We start from the raw sequence: 23,080 nt of genomic DNA on the forward strand, positions 1-23,080 counted from the left end.
CATAAGCAGAAAAGAAATGAAATACTTAGGTATAAATCTAGCAAGATATACATAAGATCTATATTAGGAAAACTATAAAACTCTGATGAAATAAATCAAAGAAGAACTAAATAAATGGAAACATTCCATGTTTATATGTAGGGAAGATTCAATATTGTTAAGATGTAAGTTCTTCCCAACTTGATCTATAGATTTAGTACAATCTTAATCAAACTCCTAGCAAGTTATTTTGGGGATATTAATAAACTGATTCTAAAGTTTCTATGGAGAGGCAAAAGGCCAAGAAAAGTGAATATAATACTGAAGGAGAAAAAAGTTAGAGAACTGACACTACCTGACTTAAGACTTATAATAAAACTACAAGAGTAATGAAGAGAGTGTGGTATTGGTGAAAGAACAAATAAATTAGTGAAACAGACTAAAGAGTCCAGAAATAGACCGACTTAAATATAGTCAGTGATCTTTGTGACAGGAACAAAAGCAACGCAATGGAGAAGATAGTCTTTTCCACAAATGGTGTTGGAATAATGGGACATCCACATGCCAAATAATAAATTTAGAAACAGACCTTACACTATAACTCAGAATGGATCACAGATCTAAGTGTACAACACAAAACAATAAAACTCCTAGGAAACATTTTAAAAGAAAATCAAGGCCAGGTACAGTGGCTTACACCTGTAATCCGAGTACTTTGGGAAACCAAGGTGGGCAGATCACAAGGTCAGGAGTTCAAGACAAGCCTGGCCAATATGGTGAAACCCCGTCTCTACTAAAAATACAAAAATTAGCTGGGCGTGGTGACATGCTACTCGGAAGGCTGAGGCAGAAGAATTGCTTAAACCCAGAGGCGGAGGTTGCAGTGAGCCAAAATCATGCCACTGCACTCCAGCCTAGGTGACAGAGTAAGACTGTCTCAAAACAACAATAAAAACAACAAAAAAATCCCCAGAAAATCTAGTTGACCTTGGGTATGGAAATGAATTTTTAAATATAACATCAAAGGCATGATCCATAAAAGGAATAATTGATAAGACAGACTTCATTTAAATTAAAAAGTTCTGCTCTGCAAAAGACATTGTACACTGTCAAGAGAATGAGTAGACAAGCCACAAACTAGGAGAAAATATTTGCAAAAGATTTATCTAATAAAGGACTATTATCCAAAATATACAAGTAACTTTGAAAACGAAACAATAACCAGGTACAGTGGCATGCTCCGGTAGTCCTAGCTTCTCCAGAGGCCGAGGCAAGAGGACAGCTTGAAGCTGTACTGTGCTATAATTGCACCCATGAATAGCTACTGCACTCCTGCATGGGCAACCTAGTAAGACTCTCTTAAAAAAACAACAACAACATAAAACAGCAACTCAAAGTACTATAATGTTTTTTAAAAATACAACTATATAAACCTTCAACAATAAGGAAATGAACAACTCAAATTAAAAAGTGGGCAAAAGATCTGAACAGACACTTCATCAGAGAAGATATATAGATGGTAAAGAAGCATATGAAAAGATGTTCCATATCATACGTCATTAGGGAAATGCAAAATAAAACAAAAATAAGATATTGTTATACAATTAAGAGAACAACCACAATCCAGGTAACTGACACCAAGTGCCGGTGAGGATGTGAAGCAACAGGAACGCTCATTAGTTGCTGGTGGGAACACAAAATTGCATAGCCACTTTGGAAGACAGTTTGGCATTTTCTTATAAAACCAAACATACTCAAATCAAGAACTGAGTTTGCTGGGTAGTATGATATTTACCCAAAGGTGTTGAAAACTTAGCCTACAGAAAAACCTGCATTCATATGTTTATAGAAGCTTTATTCCTCATTGCCAAAACTTGGAAGCAATCAAGATGTCTTTCAGTAGGTGATGGATAAACAAACTGAGCTATATCCATACAATGGAATAGTATTCAGTGCTAGAAAGAAATGAGCTATCAAGCCGCAAAATGACATGGAAGACCCTTAAATGTATATTACAAAGTGAAAAAAACAAATCCGAAAAGGATACCTACTGTATGATTCCAACTATATGGCATTTTGGAAAGAGCAAAATTATGGAGACAGCAAAAAGATCACTGCTTGCCAGGGGTTTGGGAGGATGGAGGTATGAATAAGCAGAGAAAAGAGGATTTGGGGAACAGCAAAAATTTTGTAGGATATTAAAATGGTGGATATATGTCATTATACATTGTACAAACCAAAAAATGTACAACACCAAGAGGGACCCTAACGTAAATTGTAGACTTTGGGTGATTATGATGTATGAATGTAGGTTCATCTATTATCACAAAGGAACCACTCAGGTGAGTGATGTTGATCATGGGAGAGTTAAGCATGTAGGGGTCGCAGGAAGTATATGGGAAATCTCTGTACCTTCTACTCACTTTTGTTGGGAACCTAAAACTGCTCTGAAAAATAAAGTCAGGTTGGGTGTGGTAGCTGACGCCTGTAATCCCAGCACTTTGGGAGGCCAAGGTGGGTGGATCACAAGGTTAGGAGTTTGAGATCAGCCTGGCCAACATGGTGAAACTCCATCTCTACTAAAAATACAAAAAATTAGCCAGGCGTGGTAGCAGGCGCTTGTAATCCCACCTACTCGGGAGGCTGAGGCTGAAGAATCACTTGAACCTGGGAGGCAGAGGTTGCAGTGAGCCAAGATCACGCCATTACACTCTAGCCTGGGTGACAGTGCAAGAATCTGTCTCAAAAAATAATAATAATAAATTTAAAATAAATAAAGCCTATTAAAAATAAAACAAAAAACCACCAAAAGACAGTAGAGCAAATTTTATATTAATTTTATTTAAGTATACATATAAAAGTTTCATCACATAATTTTAAAGATACATAATTGCTTATATATATCATGTTTCAATCTAGTTTATTAATTATCCTTAATCCTTTTGGTCCCTGAATCTGCCTTTGCTTCCTCTTCTAGGGCTTGATGCAGAATATAACTGCCCATGGAGGACAAGGGGCAAGAAATTAAGGGTCCCAGGGAGACTCAGTTTCAGTTATCCTTGATGATGCTGAGAGGCATTCAGCACCAGGAACATGTTGTTCAAACATAAATGAGAAACTAAACTATCTGAACAATCTTCATGAAGGTTTTCCACACAAAGTGCATTTCATATCTCTATAGACTTCACTACTAACAAGCTACAACGAAGGAACTTAACTACTACTGAATCCTCCGAGATATTATCAATATCCAGCTTCCATTTTCCACTCTCTAAAATATTTCTCCATCGTGCTCCTAGATTTCCAGGTGCCAACATTTACAGTAGGTATGATCTTCTGGGGCTTCAGCCACTGGACAAAGCGTTTCATTTCCAGGTAGCTGCTGTGTTCACTGTAAGGAATTCCTGTAACACCAAAGAAATGAAGTTGTACACTAAAAATCAAACTAATTTAAAAATTCACAGTCCTAAAATAAAATAGAATAAAACAAAGGAGAAAAGCAATCCATGGTATTTTTGTCAAAAATTCCTTGGTACTTTAGTTTTGATAAGAAAACTTGTTGATACCTTTTATGAATAATAAAGATTAAGACATTAAAATAATACCAATATGGTTTGGCTCTGTGTCCCCACCCAACTCTCATCCCAAATTGTAATCCCTATGTGTTGGGGGAGGGGCCTGGTAGGAGGTCATTGAATCATGGGGGCGGATCCCCCCCTTGTTGTTCTCGTGATAGTGAGTTCTTGGCCAGGTGCAGTTGCTCATGCCTGTAATCCCAGCACTTTGGGAAGCAGAGGCAGGTGGATTATCTGAGATCAGGAGTTGAAGATCAGCCTGGCCAACATGGTGAAACCCCATCTCTCCCAAAAACACAAAAATTAGCCAGGTGTGGTGGCAGGTGCCTGTAATCCTAGCTACTGGGGAGGCTGAGGCAAAAGAATTGCTTGAGCCTGGGAGGCGGAGGTTGCAGTGAGCTGTGATCGTGCCACTGCACTGCAGCCTGACCAGTGGAGCAAGACTGTGTCTCAAAAAAAGAAACCAAACAATAATAAGATAGTGAGTGAGTTCTCAGATCTGATGGTTTCAAAGTATGTGGCACTTCCCCCTTTGTGCTCGCTTTCTCTCACTCTCCTGCTCCACTAGGGTAAGTTGTGATTGCTTGCCCTTTGCCTTCTGTCATAACTGCAAGTTTCCTGAGGCCTCCCAGTCATGCTTCCTGTTAAGCTGGTGGAACTGCAAGTCAATTAAACCTCTATTATGCATAAATTATCCAGTTTCAGGTAGTTCTTTAAAGCAGCGTGAGAACGGACAAACACAGATATGAAACTTAGAACGTTCAAAAATCTATGACTTTTTTGTGTATATACTTAATAATATGCATTTCTAGAGAGTCCTATTTAATTAGGATTTTCTTCTTTTTAAACATTTCTTCCTTTAGGCACTTTAGTTAGCTACAGGTTTCAGGAAAATATGGAAGAAGTATGAGTCAAATGTGAAGACTAACAACCAGGACACTCACCTCCAGAGCAGGTAAGCAGATTTGTCCCTAAACTTTGCACATATTTAAAAACAAAAACAAAAACAAAGAAACCCACCCTTTATCTTCTTTATTGATGATCAGGTATCACAGAGAAAGGTGGGAAGGATCCTATTTTCAGTAAACTAGAGTCTTTAGAGGCTGAGGGTAACTCACTGGTCTGGAGACACACCAAACATGTTTCCATCAGCTGTCACTGCAATAAGCCAACTCTGAAGGCACTGGTAAACCTCCAAGGATGAAAACAGGCAAGTCTGTATCTCCTGCTGTCACCACATCTAGCCCATTATCTTCCTGCTCCCAATTTCACAGTGTTATCTATACTTCCGGTATATAACCACAGCAGTCCTCCTTTCAAGTAATTCTGCAATTTCCTCTCAGTATCACTGATCACACAAGTGAAATGATCTGTATTCATCAATGTCTATTTACTAATCAAGTTCTTTTACATCAGTTTACAATGGACTAGATACAGAATTAGAGTTGCAGAGAGATTTGAAAACTCTTCAATTGTTAAATTCTTTGGTGCCTATTTTTTTTTTGATTCAATTTTTACAACACTTTTAAAAAATATAAAGTAATTATAAACATTAAAAGTGACAAAATTTAATAACTATACCATATATTGAAATGTTTCCTTTGGTCTGGGGAATAACATCTGCTATACTAGTGAACTTGTTAGAGTGTGTCCATCCTGTAGGTCTAAACGCCAAAATCCGATCATATTTCCCACCGTACTTCTTCAAATGACTCTGTAAGCTCTGTTAAATAAAAATAGCATATCAATTTAGAGGTCAATGGAGATGAGTTATGTGGAATAAAACAGACTGATTAAAGAAGTTACACTGGTGTAGGCATAGGGAGTTGTCACTTGTTAAGCATTAGCTTAAAATACCTAGTGCCATGCTTCTAAAAAATAATCCTTGAAAAAAATACATATATGAAATATTTTCTCCTTCACTTATCTGAAGTTAAACAAGTACGGTCTGGAAAAAAACAAGTATAATGAGATAACTTGAAACACAAGCAATTAGGTGTAAACAAATTACAATTCCGATAGCTACCAAAAACAAAAACAAAACTACTCTCCAAATCTTACTCCACAAAAATAATATCAATAATGGCAAACACCAATGCAAACATATCTCCATGCATATACACCAACAGGTGATAGCTAGTCGGACAGAAAGAAATAATTTTCTGTGAATGGCATTATACTCAACACAGAGATACATTTTACAGCTGCTTAATAGCATTCTTTTCAGGTATTTGCGCCTTTCACCCTTTAAACATAAACTAGATTTATTTTAAAACTTTTCATGCCACTATCATTGGAAGCAATATGCTCCCCTTATAAGCCCTGAGTGAAATAAAACTTCCCTAAAGTCATAATAAATGATGACATTTGATAAAACTCTTAGAAAAATCAATGACTGAAGTTCAATCTTTGAAAGATAAGAGAAATCCAGTTATAAATAATAACGGCATGAAAGATACAAAAAAATCTAATACTTCTGGTCTGAAGACCAAAACCCAAAGTTTCAAAGACTTAGAATGAATTAATAATAAAATTCACTTTATTGATGAATTGATAACAATCTTTTGATCTCTTTTATATCGAATAAGAACCCTATATTAATTAGAAGTGAATATCAAAATACCTACCATAAGACAACCATATTTCTTCAATTACTATACACATACAAAAAAAGTTAGTTATGGATACATAACTAAATTTCCATTTCAGTATTCTTGGCTCTGCACATTTGTAAGTTTTACTTAGTCTAGCACCTACCTAATGTAATTTGTTTAATCACTATTCCTTCTGCCCTTGTCCTCACAAAGAAAATAGGAAACTGAGGTTTATAATAATTTTACATATAATACATAAAATAAGTCCAACTTTCAATACATATCATCAAACCTGTCCATTCCTATTTGTCTCTGCAAAAACATCCAGAAGAATTAAATGATAACATTTGCTTTCTGTGGGACAAATTAGAGTTACCATAAAAACATCTTTAACCTGTGCCATAAACAAAAACTTCAGATATTATCGTACAAGCCAAACATACAGAAAAAAAGGACTATCGACAGGTATAAGTAGTCCATTAACCACAATCTGAACACATTCTCATGAGGAAATTTATTAAGAATAGTTTAGTCAACATGAAATCCCTGATTTATGACTTGTCTCTCTCCATTTATTAGTAACCAGTTTGGAAGAAAAAGACTTTTAGCAATATTACTAGAATTATTTTTTCAGCATGCAAATAATCATCTATAATACCATTGTTGTAACACTTTACCATCATCAATCAATCAGGTTTAAATCAGAGGTGGTAGTCAACTATTTTTTTTAGCACATATGTGAACTTCAGATGTTGAACTAGATGGCATGAATGGTATTATTTATAGCCTTTCAAAGGTGCATTGGGCGCCTTGAAAACCGTTAGGATTATCTTTTCACAAAAAGTAATTACCTTTCATGAAACACAATTTTTGGCTGGTTAAAAAAAAATGGGCTCGAATTACAAACTAAAATGTAGTATTATGATTACTATCAGCTTCTGCTCCATTTGTGTCCTAGAGGTGAGAAATTTTCTGAAAATACGTGAGTAAATCAGGCACAGGAGAGGGAACAAAACTTTTTACAATATGCCATTTTATATTTTTGTTTTTACCCTTGTCAATGTATCACCTATTCAAAAACATTTTAAATACATATTTGATTATCATTGCTAGAATGTTTAATAAATGAATTTTAAAAGAAAAAAAGTCTTCAAAAAATATGATCAATACCTAGTCACTTTAATGGAGGAAGGGGAGGGACTACTGAAGGCAATACCAATAAATATCTGCTCCGGTATTACATAGTAGCTTGTGTCAGTGTGGAGGACAAGAGGATACAGACTTCACTTTCTGCAAGCTTACAGCCTCCTGGGCAGGAGATCAGTAAACCCCACCTTCCAATGGAAACCACTTGCCCTTTCTCAGCTTTCTCTATCTCTCATCATCTATTCCATCATCAGCATCTAGGAGCCTTACAGATTGACCTTTTCACAAAGAACTTGTGTTTTATTATAAAATCATAGATGTGGAAAAATACAGGCTTGACGACTATCAAAAATATAGATTTAATGACTCCAGATCACTCCTCCAAGGACGCTAGCCTCAAAAAAAAATTCAGAATGAACATTTCTGAGTTATTAAAACCAATTTGAATTCCTGTATTAAAAAGTTATCTTAGGCCAGGCATGGTGGCTCACACCTGTAGCATCAGCACTTTGGGAGGCTGAGGAGGGCAGATCACTTGAGCTCAGGAGTTTGAGACCAGCCTGGACAACATGGCGAAACCCTGTCTCTGCTAAAAATACAAAAATTAACAGGGCATGGTGGCATATGCCTGTAATTCCAGCCACTCAGAAGGCTGAGGCATGAGAATCTCTTGAACCTGGGAGGTGGAGGTTGCAATGAGCCAAGATTGCACCACTGCACTCCAGCCTGGGCAACAGAGCAAGATTCTGTCTCAAAAAAAAAATTATGCTTGAATTTGTAGTTGTGAAAATGTAAATCTTGTTTAAGTTGGGATTTATACATACATGCTCTCTAAAAGAAGGCCATATGCATCAGAGCACACAGTCTGCAGAGTGGTAGGTTGTGAGGGAATTGTCAAAGGAAGACGTGGCCCTCTTCCTGTTCAAAGTGGATGCACCTCACTACCTATGTTTCAGATGCTGCTCAGAAACCTTACTTCATCAATTATCCTCTTATCTTAGATTCTCCCTGACCCTCACAACATCAAAATTCTCATCTCTGACAGTTAACAAACAAGCAAACCCCCTCCCTTTGGCCATCAAAGTATCCATCCCCTCTTTACGCCATGCTCTAGTCTTACTGTCTCCATTGCCTCATTCTCATTCATTCTTTTTATTTCATAAACACAACAGCAAATGTGAAAATACATTGTTCCATGCATTACGTTCTAAATTTCTTTTTTAACATACAGGTTTGATGTATTCAACTGCCAGGTGTCAAAATGGTAGTATATGGAACAACCCTTAGTTAGTATATGAATAAATCTGACAAATAAGCCCCCAAATCCCAGGAAGGTCATATCATATGTCTTAATTTACACCTTGGAACTAATGCTCAAACTTCGTCTTAGGACACACTTCCACTATTTCATTTAATTGTCATGACAAGTAAATTTTCAATATATATCAATCTAGAGAGGCTTAATATTAATAAAGAATAGAACAGACCTGAAGTAAAGTAAGAATTTCTTAGATTCTCCCCTCATTTCCTCACTGACCTAGAAAGAACTGGAAAATAATCTTAAAAATTGAAGATTTGAATGACCAGACAGCTGCATACCTTTCCATTTTTGTTCCTTCCTACATGTTAGTTCTCTAGTTCCTAAACTTCTGGTGGGCATATGAACTACTCTACAGAGTTGCACTTATAGAAAAACCACAAACATTTAAAATTCCTCTTAAAAGACTGTCTAGGGCAAATTTTACTATGAGTGACTCTATTATAATTGAATCCCTCTAAGTTAAATGCAGTTTACAATCATCAGATTACATTTTTTAGTTCTCCCCAAAACACATATCTTTTGAATGCTTACCTTGAAATTAATTTGCATCATTGGGAGAAGGTGAACCAATGAACCGCACATGTCTGTAGTGATGAGTGAATTAATTTCTGGTATATTGAGGCACTGTAGTGTTTTATATTTTTCTTGGGACATGCCCACTTTTGAACCTAAAACATCAGCAATGGCTATGGGCAAAGGAAAAGGTTAAAAATAGTAAACTTACAGCTGGTGAAAAAAGTTATAGTTTAAGCAAATTTTAAAGTAAGAATTTACCAAATAAAAGGAAATTCAAAATATTCACACTTTTACCATGATATCTCAAAAAAGGCTGAATCATTGTTTTAGTTTACTGTGCAGAATAAATTGTAAGAAAACCAAATAATTTATTTTTAAAGACTATTTAAAAACTGCAAAAGTGTATGGAAAGTAGGTAGAGGAAGGGAAGGAACTAAATTTGGGGAGGTTAAAAGCCCCAGCTTTATCACCCTTAATGTGTGATATAATGTGACCGCACTTAAGAAGAAATGGAAATATTTTGCAAATTAGTATAATACTACCTGGACAAACTACAGTTATATATCCAGAAATCATTTAGGAACAAAAATTAAAACTGATTGCTAATATAATTAACTATCATCCTCAAAGAATGCAGCAATACAATTATGTATTAGTCATCTTTCAAAGTTTATTAAATAATAATGCAGCACGAGCAGTTGCTCTATACATTTCTTACATCTAGAAAGCCTAAATTAAACACACTTAACAAATGTTTCCATAAAGTCAAACCTTCAAAGATTAAATGTTTCAAACTAAAATTTTCCCTCAACTTCAAAGGTAATATTGAATCATTACAGGAAATAATTATCAAATGCAAGAGTAGAAACTGAAAGGGCTTTATGCAAAAAGAATTTGATCTTTATAATATATTAATGTAAATTAGATACACCTACCACTCACCTAGGAAGATTTTCTCTTTTCCAATAGAGTAAGTACCACAGACAACAAGAGCACGTGGGTTTAGAGTTACAGCCTCAAAGGCAGTGTTGATGGCAAACTGGATAACCTCTTGCTGAGATGGAAAGGTGTATTCTGGGCTACAATATCTGTAATATGGAAACATGGTACTTATTAAAAGAACAATAAGAAAGCCGTAGCCTTAAGCCAGATGCTACTTTAGAAAAGAAGCTTTAGCAACTTGCATACAACAGTAGTATACTATATTAACACCACAAGTTATTTCACTGTCTGTGGTTATAATTATTTATCAGTTACTACTAACTTATGACAAAATTCTAAGTTTTCAATATATCTTTTTCATTATATTTCTTTCATCATCCTTAAAAAATTATCTTTTTGAAGATTTTTTTCTCCAAGAATATTTCTAGCAGGCCAATTTTAGTTATAAATTATAAACCTCAATATCTTTTATTTAACTCCAAACACTATCAAAAAATCCTATTGATAAAGATTATATCTGAGCTAAACATTGTTGATCTAATAAAAAATTATTAAAATAATGAAACTATGAATTTAGTGAAACAGTTTTAAATCAGTTAATATTGACATGATTGATATTAAGATCATTTCTTACATAAAATATATATACTGTGTATATACGTGTATACACAAATACAACAGATCTATAACCCAGTGAAAAATTAACTCTAAGCTACTATATATCTATATTCGAGATGAAAAGCACTTTTTCCCTAAAAATGTAATAAACTACAAAAACCAAATAAACATATTTTTCCCAATTTTCAGAATTGTTTTGTTAGTCAACCACTAGACAAGAGGAAGAAAAACCTTTCTCCTATTAAAACCCATGACGAAATTCAGAATTGTATGAGAAGAGAACTAGGTAACAAAAAAGAGCTGTTTTTCTTTTTAACTTATTTTCTTTATTTATCCAGTGCTTAAAATCCATATAGAAGAATGGAAAAATCAGTTACAGTATGAGAAAACTGGATGTAGAAAGACCATCTTTTACTAAAATATTGTATCCAAACATACTTCTCCTTGAAACAGGTTGAAATGGTTAATTTCTAACCAGTTGACGAGATATTTTAATATATGAAATCACATCATATACCAGTAATATATATAATTTTTATTTACTTAATAAAGCTAAGGAGAAATATATATACAGTTAAAATGTAATGGCTTATGTCATTATATTTATAGTACTCAAGAATTCAGAACTGTCACTTATAAATTACCTTTTTAAGAAAAGAACACCAGTAACTTTGAATACTCAAAAACAGAATCACATTTTGGCCTCTGTCTTCTCTTTACAATTAATAGCTACACAGATACTCTGAAAGGACAACTTAAAAGGGTGTCTTCCTAAAGTTTGCTCCTAAGTTTTCCTTCCTTGTTTCAGTAACAGGATTCTCATATGCCATATTTTCAAAAATAAATCACAAAACAAATGAGCTGTAGTCAGTTAACACATGCAATCCCAAATTTGCCCTTAAGCAAGTATACATCTTTTTTCAAATAGCATCCCTCTGATAAAGACCTTTAAAATAATAACTGGCAATAAGCCATCATTTTGATGACCATGATACACAAAGGCTGTCAGAGGGAAAAGGAAGCACACAAAGAAAGCCTCTCTTACGTGGTATCTAAGTACAGCATATGGACTTTCCGCTTCGCAAGAAGAGAACGTTCCATGCTGGGATCTGCTCTGAAGTCTCCCGTGTGTAATATGACAGTACCATTAGGAAGACAAAAGAGGATCATGACAGCACCTGGACAGCTGAACATAAATTTCAAAGGAATATTCTTAACACAGGCAAGCATCTAAAGGAACAGTATCTATTTTAGTATCAACAAGTGAACACACTTTATTAGCTGACCACAATGACATAGCATTGCACTACAGAGGAAATGCAGCACTTTAACTCGAGGAAATTTACATCAGAAAAAGAACTGGTGTGCAGAAAGGCAGACCCAGGTTGCTCAAACTCCACACATTCCCAAGAAAAGCTTGTCTTCGGGGCTGGCCCTTGGCCGGCTTCTGGGAAATGAACTCTGAACCCTTGGAATATTATGCCAGGTAAGACTGTTTTGTATACCTGAAACATTGAACTATGTACATGATAACAGCTTGATGCTAACTTTGTGATCTATGGTGAAAACCCCATAAAGTTGCCTAAAAATCAGAACTCAGCTGGGCATGGTGGCTCACCCTGTAATCCCAGCACTTTGGGAGGCTGAGGTGGGCGAATCACATGAGGTCAGGAGTTAGAGACCAGCCTGGCCAACATGGTGAAACCCTACCTCTACCAAAAATACAAAAATTAGCTGGGCATGGAAGTGCACACCTGTAATCCTAGCTACTCAAGAGGCTGAGGCAGGAGAATCACTTAAGCCCAGGAGGCGGAAGTTGCAGTAAGCCAAGACTGTGCCATTGCACTCCAACCTGGGCAAAAAGAGCAAAACTCCATCTCAAAAAATAAAAATAAAAACTCAGACTGGCAATTTAACAACAACAACAACAATAACAAACAGCTGCAAAGACAGTAGACCAAAAAAACTTTAAAAGCAACCTAATGTAATAGCATTGGCCTGGATTTTAGGAAACCTAGATTTAGTTTTCTTTCTCTTCATCTATGACCTCCATGGTACAGAGGGCTAACATTCTATGGAAAGTAGAAAGAAGCAGAGTTTATAGTTGTGTTTTGACAACATGAATGCTGATACTACTTTATGTTAAATGAAAAAAAAGAGGGAAAAATACAGGCCATTTCCAAGAAAAAAAATCTTCCAAATCTTAAATATCCAGAGGATGAATGATTTCTTAGTTTAAAAAGGGCTGGGAGGAGATAAAACCGACCCTCTAGTATCTGAAGATAGTATAAACTGTTAATTTATATAAATGATAAATGATATTAAAGAAAATGGCAAAAGGTTATCTTGCAAAGAACAGCAGCAACAATATGTTAAAGTATTTTAAAAAATAAGCTGGAATCTCAGATGAGAAGTGTAGTAATTTAAACTGGATAAAAAATGGGTCAGATAACATTTAGAAGATCTCTTTACTTTTAATATCTGAGTCTATAACTGTGTACATTTTTTTCAAAAGGAGAAACAACTTACTCAAGTTTTAAGAAATATCAAGCATATTAATTCCAATGAAAAAGTTATTAAATAATCATGCGAAAGCGCTGTCCTTTTGAATATTTAAAAAAAATGTGCTATTAAGATGACTTTAATACTTACTGATTGGCATCAAGCAAAACAACTTTGACACCATTCACGATACATTCAGTGTCCAGTGGCAATGGATGAATATATTGTTCTTGCACATGAAGCTTGCTCTTCAACAAATTGCCAGTTATCTACAAAACAAGATGTACTTATTGCTGATACAGTAAGACACTAAGTATTTTATTTCATATCTAGTTTAGAACCACAGCATCTTAATAACATCCCTTTCCCTGTTTATATTTAGGTAGACACTCCATAATGCCAGGAAGAATTTCCTATAATGACTGTGCCACTACTCTGCTTGAACATCATCACTGACTTCACCTCATCTATGAAACGTCCATCCGTCCCAGCCTGACATACAAAAGCCTGAGTGATCTGGTCTCAGCCCACTCCTGTGGGTTTGTCTCCTGTTATTCCCTGCCTTTCCTTCTAGCCATTCTGAATAATCTGAAGTGCCTGGAATGGGCATATTTCTCAGGTGCCTGTGCCTTTACATAAACTTTACTCTCTACTTGGAACGCTCTTTCCTCTGCCTCATCCTGGAATCAGACAGATTTGCATATACAAATTCAGACTCTGCCATTCCTAGCTCTGTGACCTGGGGCACACCACTTAACCTCTCCAAACCTCAGGTGCTTCATTAATAAACAGAGGGTACTTCAAGTATGCTGTGAGGATTAAATCAAATTCTAGTTCAAGCCCTTAGTAATAAGCATTAAAATGTTCTCCTTTTAATGATTAGTTGAAGGTATCTTTCACCCACAAAACGGTGTCTAACTTTAGCCCAGGACAGGGTAAAGCACGCTCTTCTCCCTACTCCTAGGTACTCCATTCATTTTTCTATTATAATACCAATCCCAATGTGGCATTATTTACGAATGCTTCCTCTGGAGCTATAAGCTCCTTGAAGTTAGATATAGTCAGGTCCCTCGGTACCTGCAGGGGACTGGTTTCAGGGCCCGCTGAGGATACCAAACTCTGGGGATGCTCAAGTTTCTTATATAAAATGGCATAGTATTTGCATACAACCTATGCACAACCCCTTTAAATCATCTTTAGATTAATTATAACACCTAATACAATGTAAATGCTATATAGTTGTTATGCCGTATTTTAAAGTTTGTATTATTTTTTATTGTTGTATTAGTTTTTATTTTTGAATCTTTTCGATTGCAGTTGGTTGAATCCATGGATAGGGAACCCACAGATACAGCGGGCTGACTGTATTTTGTCTTAAGAATCCATTTAGGCTTTCAGTGAATGTTTACTAAATGAAGCTTCTTGTTTTTAATACATCGTGAAATAGTTTATCTTTTCTTTCCACGTAATAAAACATATGTTTTCTAAAAATGGAAACCCGACATTAACTCATTTAAGTTTAGAACTTTTATGTGGAATATGTTTTCTCATATTTTTTCTAGTAGAATGAAAGATCTTACTGTTTCATTCTTTTTTAATGAAATTGCTTAGAAATTCACAGCATTCTACAAAGTCAAAAGTTAGACAATTCAAACATACCTCACTACAATAAACTGGAAATGTGAAGTGTTTAGACAATCCAGCATAATGATCAGAATGAAAATGCGTGAGAAAATAGGCTGTGCAACCTTCAACCACGCCATACTGAAAGGCATCAACTGTAAAGCCAGTTCCTGCAAGAAAAATACCGATACAATAGGTTGAACAAGAGCTAACAAAGATATCCGGTTTGATGACAAACACTGAATGAACCCTCTATCCTCTTTACATCTTATTTCCAATTTAACTACATTTAAAAACCGATACCACATAAATTTAGCAAAAGGTGACACTAAAGAATGTCTTATACATTTCTACCAAGTATTTCAGTATAGAAACTTTTATTTGTGAATAACTGCACCAAAAAATATATATATAAAATTTTGAGCTACAAACCAATTGCTTCTTTAATACTTTCATAATACTTAGCACTTTACTTCTTCAAAACAGCAAAAGGAGAATGCTAACTTTCTTCTAAAACATGAATTCTCAGGGGGACAGTATTGATTTAAGGAAGCAAAAATGGTTGAGGGCCAACATAATCTCACATGTTACAAAAGTGTGTAGCTCTCCAAAGAGCCACAGTACAATAAGACACAAACAATATATCTATCATCTTTGAATTTCACTGCACAGTCAGACTGGAGGAGTGGGGTGGGAAACAAGAAAAAAAAAATGCCCAAAAAGGCTCCCTAGAAGAGCAGTGATGAAGAAGAGGTTGAGAAATACTGTTCTAAAATGTGCTCATGCAAAAAATAACTAAGTATGCTGATTGGCAATGTGCAAATAAATAAGCATAACTTCTCGATTCTATTGAGGCTTATCAACACATGGTTTTAGGCTCACTTCAGGTACAGAAAACCAATCAAAATAATTATTAAAAACACCAATGGTATTATAAAGCATATAAATGCTATTCTTTACATAAATAAATTGAACAAGTTATAGATCTAGAACATCAACAAAGTGTTTTAAAAATCTTTCAGCAACCAAGTATATGAAAAGGCAGAGAAAGCAAGTTATAATGTGGTTTTTAAATTTTTGGCATTTATTATATGTAAAACCTGTGACATTTTCCTTCTTAGAAACTATTTAGTACTTTGTATTTCTCATGAGTACTTAAGAGGCTGCCTTTTATTATATTTATTTACAGAGATGCCTTTCCTCCTTTTGTATTAAGCTGAATCCCTACTCCTTTCTTACTAATCCTTCTATAGCCAGTAGTATCTACCTAACTAGTATTGTCACTTTATATAGAGGACGTTTAGCAGAAGCTTGATGAATTGAATGTAGCAAAAAAAATCAAATAGGCAAAAATCATATCTATGTTAGAGGCTCATGAAGTATCACAAAAGCAAAGGAAACACATACAAAAAATTGTTTCATACGCACACACAAACACCCCAAACAGGGCAATAAACACAAAGTTCAAAAGTTGTCTTTGTTGACATATTGCGTATTGACATTTCAACTTACCAGGTATTTTCTTATAGAATGGACATGTCTTTTTTCTTAATTCTCCTACATTAGATGACTCTGGGATTTTCTTGTTCCTCCTTTGCAGCCCACCATGAGCTGACTTTGTGAAGATTTTGACTTTACTTAAATTGACTGTTTTACATTCTGCATTAGTAAGGTGATCTGATTTCTTCTGATACACTCCTTCCTGTGGTGAATTTGACTTTTTAAGTCTCTTTTTTTGACGCTGTGACCTCTCACTAGAAAGTTCCACAGAAAGCTGACTCTCATTTAAATTCTTCGCATCAAATTCTAAATCACTTAAAGATTTTTCTGCTTTCCTCTTGCACTGCCAGGACCTCTTTTTATTAGGACTTGGAACTGGATTTAAGTTTATCCCTTCTAATGCACTTTCCTCTAGCAATTTCTCTTCTTTTCTTTTGGGAGGTAGTCCAAAATACACACCTATATCTGTTTGCTTCATTACTTTGGTAGAACGATGTCTTGCATTACACTTAGGACCAGAAGGCAATATTTTCAAAGACTTAGCAGCAGGTGTACTAGAAAAGTTTTCTGTATTTAAAACTGTAGCTTTACCAACTGGTACACCATCTAATTTCTTTCTGCAGAAGCATGCTGAGTTAGTATTATTCTTAGCATTCAAGCTCTCACTTGGTAATTTTCTATTTTTACTTTGGGTTGGTTGGGAAGAAAGATATCCTCCTCCCTGGCTTTCAAAAGGTTTCGACGTTAAACTCTTAACTAACGAAAGAGAAACTTGATTGTAAACAGCTGACTCTTCAATTACCTGTTTCTGGTTATTTGATTGAGATGAGTGAAATTCTGGCTCATCAGATTTTGCTTTAGTTGCCTGATGAACAGAAGCAGCAAGCTTGCCTGCCAATGCAGGTGGAAACAACACAAAATCACCACCATATGCTGGCTCATAAGGCAAAGTACTCTCATTATTTTGGGAAATAGGTTGAGACAAATCATTTAGACTACTGAATCTATACAATCCTTCATCATGCTTATCCTGAGTTAAGCAACTATTCACTTTGGTGCAGCTCTCGTCCTGGTCCTTCAGTAAGGGACTATGTTGTTTTATAAGCAAAGTACAGCTGTCATCTTCTTCAAGGCTGCCATCTTTTGAGCTTTCTGTAAAAAACAATTCTTGTTGTGAATCATCCAGTTTTTCATCGATATCATGAGGGTCTTCATCGCTTTGAAGTGGAGAATAGGAGATTCCACAGTCGCTAAAATCATTTTCTGGCAATGGCAAATTTATGTGTTCTGAGTTGTTTGGGCTGCTTAATTCTTCATCAGCAAGAGGCAAAGCAACTCCTACCAGTTTGTCATTCTCAACAAATTCGGTAAATTGCAGAGCTTGTTGGGATGTTTGGATATTAGCAGAAATCTTTTTATTGGCTTCAGTTGGAGATGGAGATTTTCTTAAATACTGTGTCATCAATAAGGGATCATTTGAAACTGAGTTATCAGTTTGGTTCCGATTCAAAGACCATCTTTCCTCAAAACTGCAAAGAATGCCTGACTTAGTCTCACTGAAACTGCCACCTGACGCAGGTGATGGGCTGCTAAAAGGATACTCACTAGCTCTGCTTTGAGCTAGCAGGAAGTGAGAGTATCTCTTGTAATGAAATGGAATTGTTGAGGTACACAGAAGACCATCAGGACACTCTGAAATTTAAATTAAAAAAAATTATAGGATCAAAGCAGAGACTAAGCTTTGACAACAATAGCCCTATAAATTGGGTTCCATTATTTAACATTCACATTGTATATAATAACAATTTTAATAAGTTTAGTTATAATTGCTGATACGCTGAAAAGTTATAGATTCTATTCTAAAAATAGAATTTGAGAAATTGGTTAATTGTAAGGCTTTACTAATTTGGAAACTATTCCCTGTCAAACTATTATGATTGAGAAACTTTCTATAAGCCATCTCTGCATATCCCTGTATATGTTAATTTCCAGGTTTATCAAAAAATGACACCTCCTTCCCCTCAAAAAGATATTACATTAAATTAGAAATCTTCGTGGTTTAAAACCTAACTTAAAACTGCCTCATAAAAGCATTTGTTATAGAACAGAATTTAATTCAAGAAGAACCATCTAAGAGTCTATTCAAAGGAGTTTAGTGAAATACTGAAAGAAAATATTTTTAAGGTGGCTTCACTCTACAGGACATTTCACCCTAAGGTCTTCAACCATTGACTCCAATTCCATTCCTGATTTTCAAGTTACATAAAAGCAAATTACTAGCAAATTTATGAGGTTTTCACTTGCTATACTTTTATGGGAAAGGCTAATGCCCAATTTAAAGAAGGGGTTTTTTTGCATCTTCATGCAGTACTTTAAAATAACTACAGGTTAATAATGAAATGTATTCTGAATTATAATATGAAAACAATATTATTTTTTTATTTTACTGAATTTTAACTTTTTCAGATTAAAAAATCTATATATAGTATATACGATTACTTTAAAATATATAAACTATCACAACAATGCATTCTCCATATGCATTCTAAGTGGGATTTTCTATATTAAATACTTATCACATATTTTAAAAGACAAAAACGCATACTTTTGTTATCATTTGACACATCTTTTTGTTAGAATCTTAATCACCTATGACTCCTTCACAGTTCCTCTTCCTGTATACATTAGCATGATGACCAAAACATAACCATATTTAGAAACCACACTATATCTATACTTATTTTTTTTCAGACAAGGTCTCACTCTGTTGCCCCACCCAGGCTGGAGTGCAGTGGCATGATCACAGCATCCTACAGCCTCAACCACCTGGGCTCAGGTGATCCTCCCACCTCAGCCTCCACGTAGCTACCACACCTGTGTAATTTTGGTATTTTTTTATAGAGATGGGGTTTCACCATGTTTTGCAGGCTGGTCTTGAACTCCTAGGCTCAAGTAATCCATCTGCCTTGACCTCCCAAAGTACTGAGATTACTGGCATGAGCCACTGTGCCTGGCCTATTTATAGTTTTCTATACAGTTCCATAAAAACGACAAATTGGGCAAGGTATTTGACTTTTAAGAACTTTCATCTATAAAATATCAACACCACCTTCCTTACATGGTGGTTGTGAAAGTACCCAGCATAGTAAGGATTCAATTAACATTTACGAAAAATAATCCAGATGTTTAGGAACTTTTATGAAATAACAAAATGTATTTAAACTGTTTTCCAGTCTGCCATTTTCTTTATGATTATACCATTGACTGGTATGGTATCTCCCAGTGTCTCATCTCCCTTTTAGTTTACTGCTTGCCTTTCTCATTTCACTGAATTGTTATGTCTGACCTAATGAAGACTTTTTAGATTATTTAGAAACTGCTACCTTTTCTGCAATCTTACCTGTTTCAGAGCCTGGTGGAGAATCCAAACATTCAAAAACATGCCATCGAGGTGTCTGCCCTATCAATGAGGAAAAAGGCATCTGGCAATTTGGACAGTATCCATCATAAACTGGACGTATCTTTGGGGACACGTGTTTGCTTTTGTGAGTTCTACAGAGCTTTCCTGGAGTGGTCTCCTTGTCTTGGGACTGCTGACTACCATCTCCACAACTTGAATGTTGACTAGAAGCTGCAGAAGTCTGACAATCTGCTTCTTCAAGGGATATTTCATGGTCCTTCACCTTCTCTCTAGCTTCCGTGGCTCTTTTTCTCTTTCTATTCCGTTTTGACTGGTATTTTCCATCTGTTCCCTTTTCAACAGATTTTAGAATATTTTTAGAGCAATTATTTGGATCAACTTGTTTTGGTTTTCTTTTAGATTTGTATTCCCAAATGTCTTCTTCGGAAAAAATGTCTTCTAACATGGCAAAATGATTTTATCATTCAAGAAGTATTAATCTTAAGTAAATTGAGAGTCCATTTCTTGTCACAAAAAGTTATGGAATTATTTTCCTGAGAAAAATATAAAGGTAACAAAGCCCCCACCAACTCAATGAGACTCTAAAGGACTGTTAATGAACATATTGGCAAGCTAGAAAACTTGAGCCTGAGAACACCTACTGTTCCATTTATACCACAATAAAACTAAGATAAACCTATCACAGGAGCAGCAACTGTGAAGTTTTCCATTATGAGTGCCATTTCATTCAACTATCTTGGCTTTTTCCAGGACTTGATTCATAAGAATAAGAATCAATAATACTTAGAAAATTAAGCACTAATGGGAAATATAGGTTCAACAGCTTCATCTTAAAATGAGCTTTGAAGCTACTGTCAGTTCTATTTCAAGTGGACAACCGTCCAAATAATTCATAAATCCAACCACAGTTACCGGACAAGTGGCTCAACAGGTGTCCCAAACACTAAATGGCTATCTCAGTTTACTAACAAAACTAGTCACAACATAATCAAAGAGGGGTGTAATTCGCAAAAAACCGCCAAGTCACTGCTCTTATCCACAACTAATGGATGTTCAACTTCGGTTTCCCGGGACAGTCCATGATCTTCCTCCAGCAGCAACGAACAATCCCTGCACAGTGAGCAAAAAAAGTTCAAATATGTGAAGAAAAGTTCAAATATGTGGAAGGGTGGGCTTGTATTGAGGTGTGACGCCGTAATGCACTAATGGTCCTGAAAGTGGCCGGCCCCCTGTCCACCAGGCTCAAAACGGAGTCACAGGCCAGCCTCTCCCTTCTCTTCTGGCATTAGAGGCTGCAAGGCCAGGGAATGGGGCCTTAACCCTCTCCAGATTAAGCACAGCCAGCTCCAAAAAAACAGAGCCCTCCCCTTCTGAAGACTCTGAGGCCAGCCCTCAGGGACCCTCGCCGCCGCCCACCTGCCACTGGCGCCCCGGGGGAGCCGCTTCAGCTGCTTCCGCTCTCCCCCGCACCCCCACCTAAAAATCTGTTCGCGCTCGCACTTTCAGCACTCCCAGATGACAAAACGCTGTATTTGTTTATAAGTGAAAGCCACTTCCGCCAGTCACTCCCACCTTACAAAAAGCCTTCTCCCTTGAGGTTATCCCTACACCCTTTACCTTTAGAGTCTTGGCGGGAACAACTTCCCGCTACCACAGTAGCGTGTCGAATCGGCGGATGCTGGTCAAAGAGACTTTAAAAATAATTTTTAAAAATAGGCTGCCCTTTTAAGTCCTTACAGATTTACTATATTTTATTTTTGTCCTAAAGCCCGCTAATTTCTAATGTGAGGGTGGGGGTGGTTCCCTTACAGCCTCTAGGACCCTGTCCCTGAAGCCTTTTCCATGTTGAATCTGGCGCTCTCAATGTCCAGGCTTGGCTGAGGCGTGGGGACCGAGAAAGGGCGGGGTAGGTCGGGACGGCAGTTTAATTACGTGCCCGGGAACTGCGACGATTTGGACTTTTGGCACTTGCACGTATTAAAAAGAAAAAAGTGTCGTTGGCGTGGAGTGGAGCTGGTGGAGGGTGAATGCGCCCTTTGGGAACCACAGGACAGTGAACGTTTCGTCTGTCCCAGTGAGAATCTCCCGCGGGCCCGGCGGCCGCTTCGGGAGCCCGGAGGGAACATGGCGGCGCCCGGAGCCCGGGGCCGCAGCCTCTCCGGCCTACTCCCCGCGCAGACCTCGCTGGAGTACGCCTTGCTAGACGCCGTCACCCAGCAGGAGAAGGACAGCCTGGTCTACCAGTATCTGCAGAAGGTGGACGGCTGGGAGCAGGACTTGTCTGTTCCCGAGTTTCCGGAAGGTGAGGGGCTGGCGTCGGGGTGGGGGCCCCTCCTGGCACCTCCCCTTCCTCGGGGATGGCGCTCTCCCCCGAAGCGGTGGGCTAGGCGGGTTTGTGTCGCTGGCGTCCGGGGGAATGGCTCTTCGCCCGACGTGGGCCGCTGCTCTTGTGCTCTGCAATTCCAGATATCCCCAAGCGGCCACCGACGGTGGGTTTCTCGGAGACTGAGACCCACGTACTCGTCTGTGTATCCTGAGTCCTGCCCGCCCCTAATGTTAGTCAAGTAGAGTCAGTGAATGTTTAGTGTCCCCGTTGGCGATGATTGCAACGTTCACACCATTCTGTCCGTTCAGTCTAGTTCCCCAGTGTCGTCTCGTCATCTTTTTGCATCACCTTGACATTTATTGACCATTTTTTCTTGTACCACGCAGTTTTTTTTGTTTTTTTGTTTTTTTTTTTGAGGCGAGTCCGGCTCTGTCACCCAGGCTGGAGTGCAGTGGCGTGGCCTTGGTCTCACTGCAGCTTCCGCCTCCCAGGTTCAGGCGATTCACCTGCCTTAGCCTCCGGAGTAGCTGCGACTACAGGCACGTGCCACCACGCCCGGCTGTTTGTTTATTTATTTTTGTTAGAGATTGTGTTTCATCATGTTGGCCAGGCTGGTCTCGAACTCCTGCCCTCAAATGATCCGCCAGCCTCGGCCACCCAAAGTGCCTGGCGTGAGCCACCGCGCCCAACCTGCCACACAGAGTTCTAAACACTTGAGGGAATATTTCCTTATTCAGTCATCTCTATAGCCCAGTGAGGTGCTCGTATCATTCCTCTTTTACAGTTAAGGAAATGGAAGTACAGAGAGGTTAAGTAACATGCCTAGGGCCTCACAGCTGATAACTGCCCCAGTTGGATTGACCTTAGATTTGCTGATTTCTTAGCCCGTGTCGTGCTTCTCCGCTCAAAGTCGTGAAACTAATACTTTTAAAAATCGGAATCAATTATAGCCTATCTCCAGGGTTTAAATCCTGGCTCTGTGAGCTTTTGAAGCATGAAGGAATAGATATTCCCAGC

The 23,080-nt window shown here is 37.2% G+C and overlaps 2 protein-coding genes across 6 annotated transcripts in view; one reads left to right on the forward strand and one right to left on the reverse strand.

Annotated features, from left to right (window-relative positions):
* Nucleotides 1-2,800: 2,800 nt before the first annotated feature.
* On the reverse strand, nucleotides 2,801-21,470 carry DCLRE1A (DNA cross-link repair 1A). 3 transcript variants are annotated; one of them, XM_032281686.1, is made up of 10 exons: nucleotides 21,355-21,468; nucleotides 19,717-20,847; nucleotides 16,329-18,008; nucleotides 14,853-14,986; nucleotides 13,344-13,462; nucleotides 11,737-11,877; nucleotides 10,074-10,219; nucleotides 9,147-9,301; nucleotides 5,136-5,277; nucleotides 2,801-3,383 (listed from the first exon to the last, which is right to left on the reverse strand). In XM_032281686.1, exons 2-10 carry the CDS (start codon nucleotides 20,180-20,182, stop codon nucleotides 3,223-3,225), a joined length of 3,144 nt encoding a protein of 1,047 aa, XP_032137577.1. In that variant the 5' UTR covers nucleotides 20,183-20,847; nucleotides 21,355-21,468; the 3' UTR covers nucleotides 2,801-3,222. The 3 variants fall into 3 exon arrangements, with proteins under 3 accessions (XP_032137577.1, XP_032137578.1, XP_032137579.1); XM_032281687.1 differs by having other exon boundaries at nucleotides 21,310-21,397; XM_032281688.1 differs by lacking the exon at nucleotides 5,136-5,277 and having other exon boundaries at nucleotides 21,355-21,470.
* Nucleotides 21,471-21,489: 19 nt separating this feature from the next.
* NHLRC2 (NHL repeat containing 2) overlaps nucleotides 21,490-23,080 on the forward strand; it is a 53,879-nt gene continuing 52,288 nt past the window's right edge. For 2 of the 3 annotated variants that reach the window (XM_032281689.1, XM_032281693.1), the window contains exon 1: nucleotides 21,490-22,039. In XM_032281689.1, the coding sequence (XP_032137580.1) occupies nucleotides 21,862-22,039 (178 nt within the window). In that variant the 5' untranslated portion in view covers nucleotides 21,490-21,861. Of the gene's footprint in view, nucleotides 22,040-22,138; nucleotides 22,227-23,080 lie in introns of those variants that run through there. The other variant, XM_032281690.1, reaches the window with a different exon arrangement.

The sequence above is a fragment of the Sapajus apella genome, unplaced genomic scaffold (genome assembly GCF_009761245.1).
Source record: "Sapajus apella isolate SASKATOON/1434 unplaced genomic scaffold, GSC_monkey_1.0 scaffold13, whole genome shotgun sequence".
In the NCBI taxonomy this organism is placed as follows: Eukaryota; Metazoa; Chordata; class Mammalia; order Primates; family Cebidae; genus Sapajus; species Sapajus apella.

What these genes read in the sequence shown, in the direction of transcription:
- DCLRE1A (XM_032281686.1), bottom strand. Translation starts at nt 20,182, where the DNA reads ATGTTAGAAGACATTTTTTCCGAAGAAGACATTTGGGAATACAAATCT. An exon ending in TCCACCAGGCTCTGAAACAG is followed by an intron (nt 18,009 to 19,716) that starts GTAAGATTGCAG and finishes TTTAAATTTCAG; the next exon opens with AGTGTCCTGATGGTCTTCTG. An exon ending in AGGAAACATTTCAATATATG is followed by an intron (nt 3,384 to 5,135) that starts GTATAGTTATTA and finishes TTGGTGTTACAG; the next exon opens with GAATTCCTTACAGTGAACAC.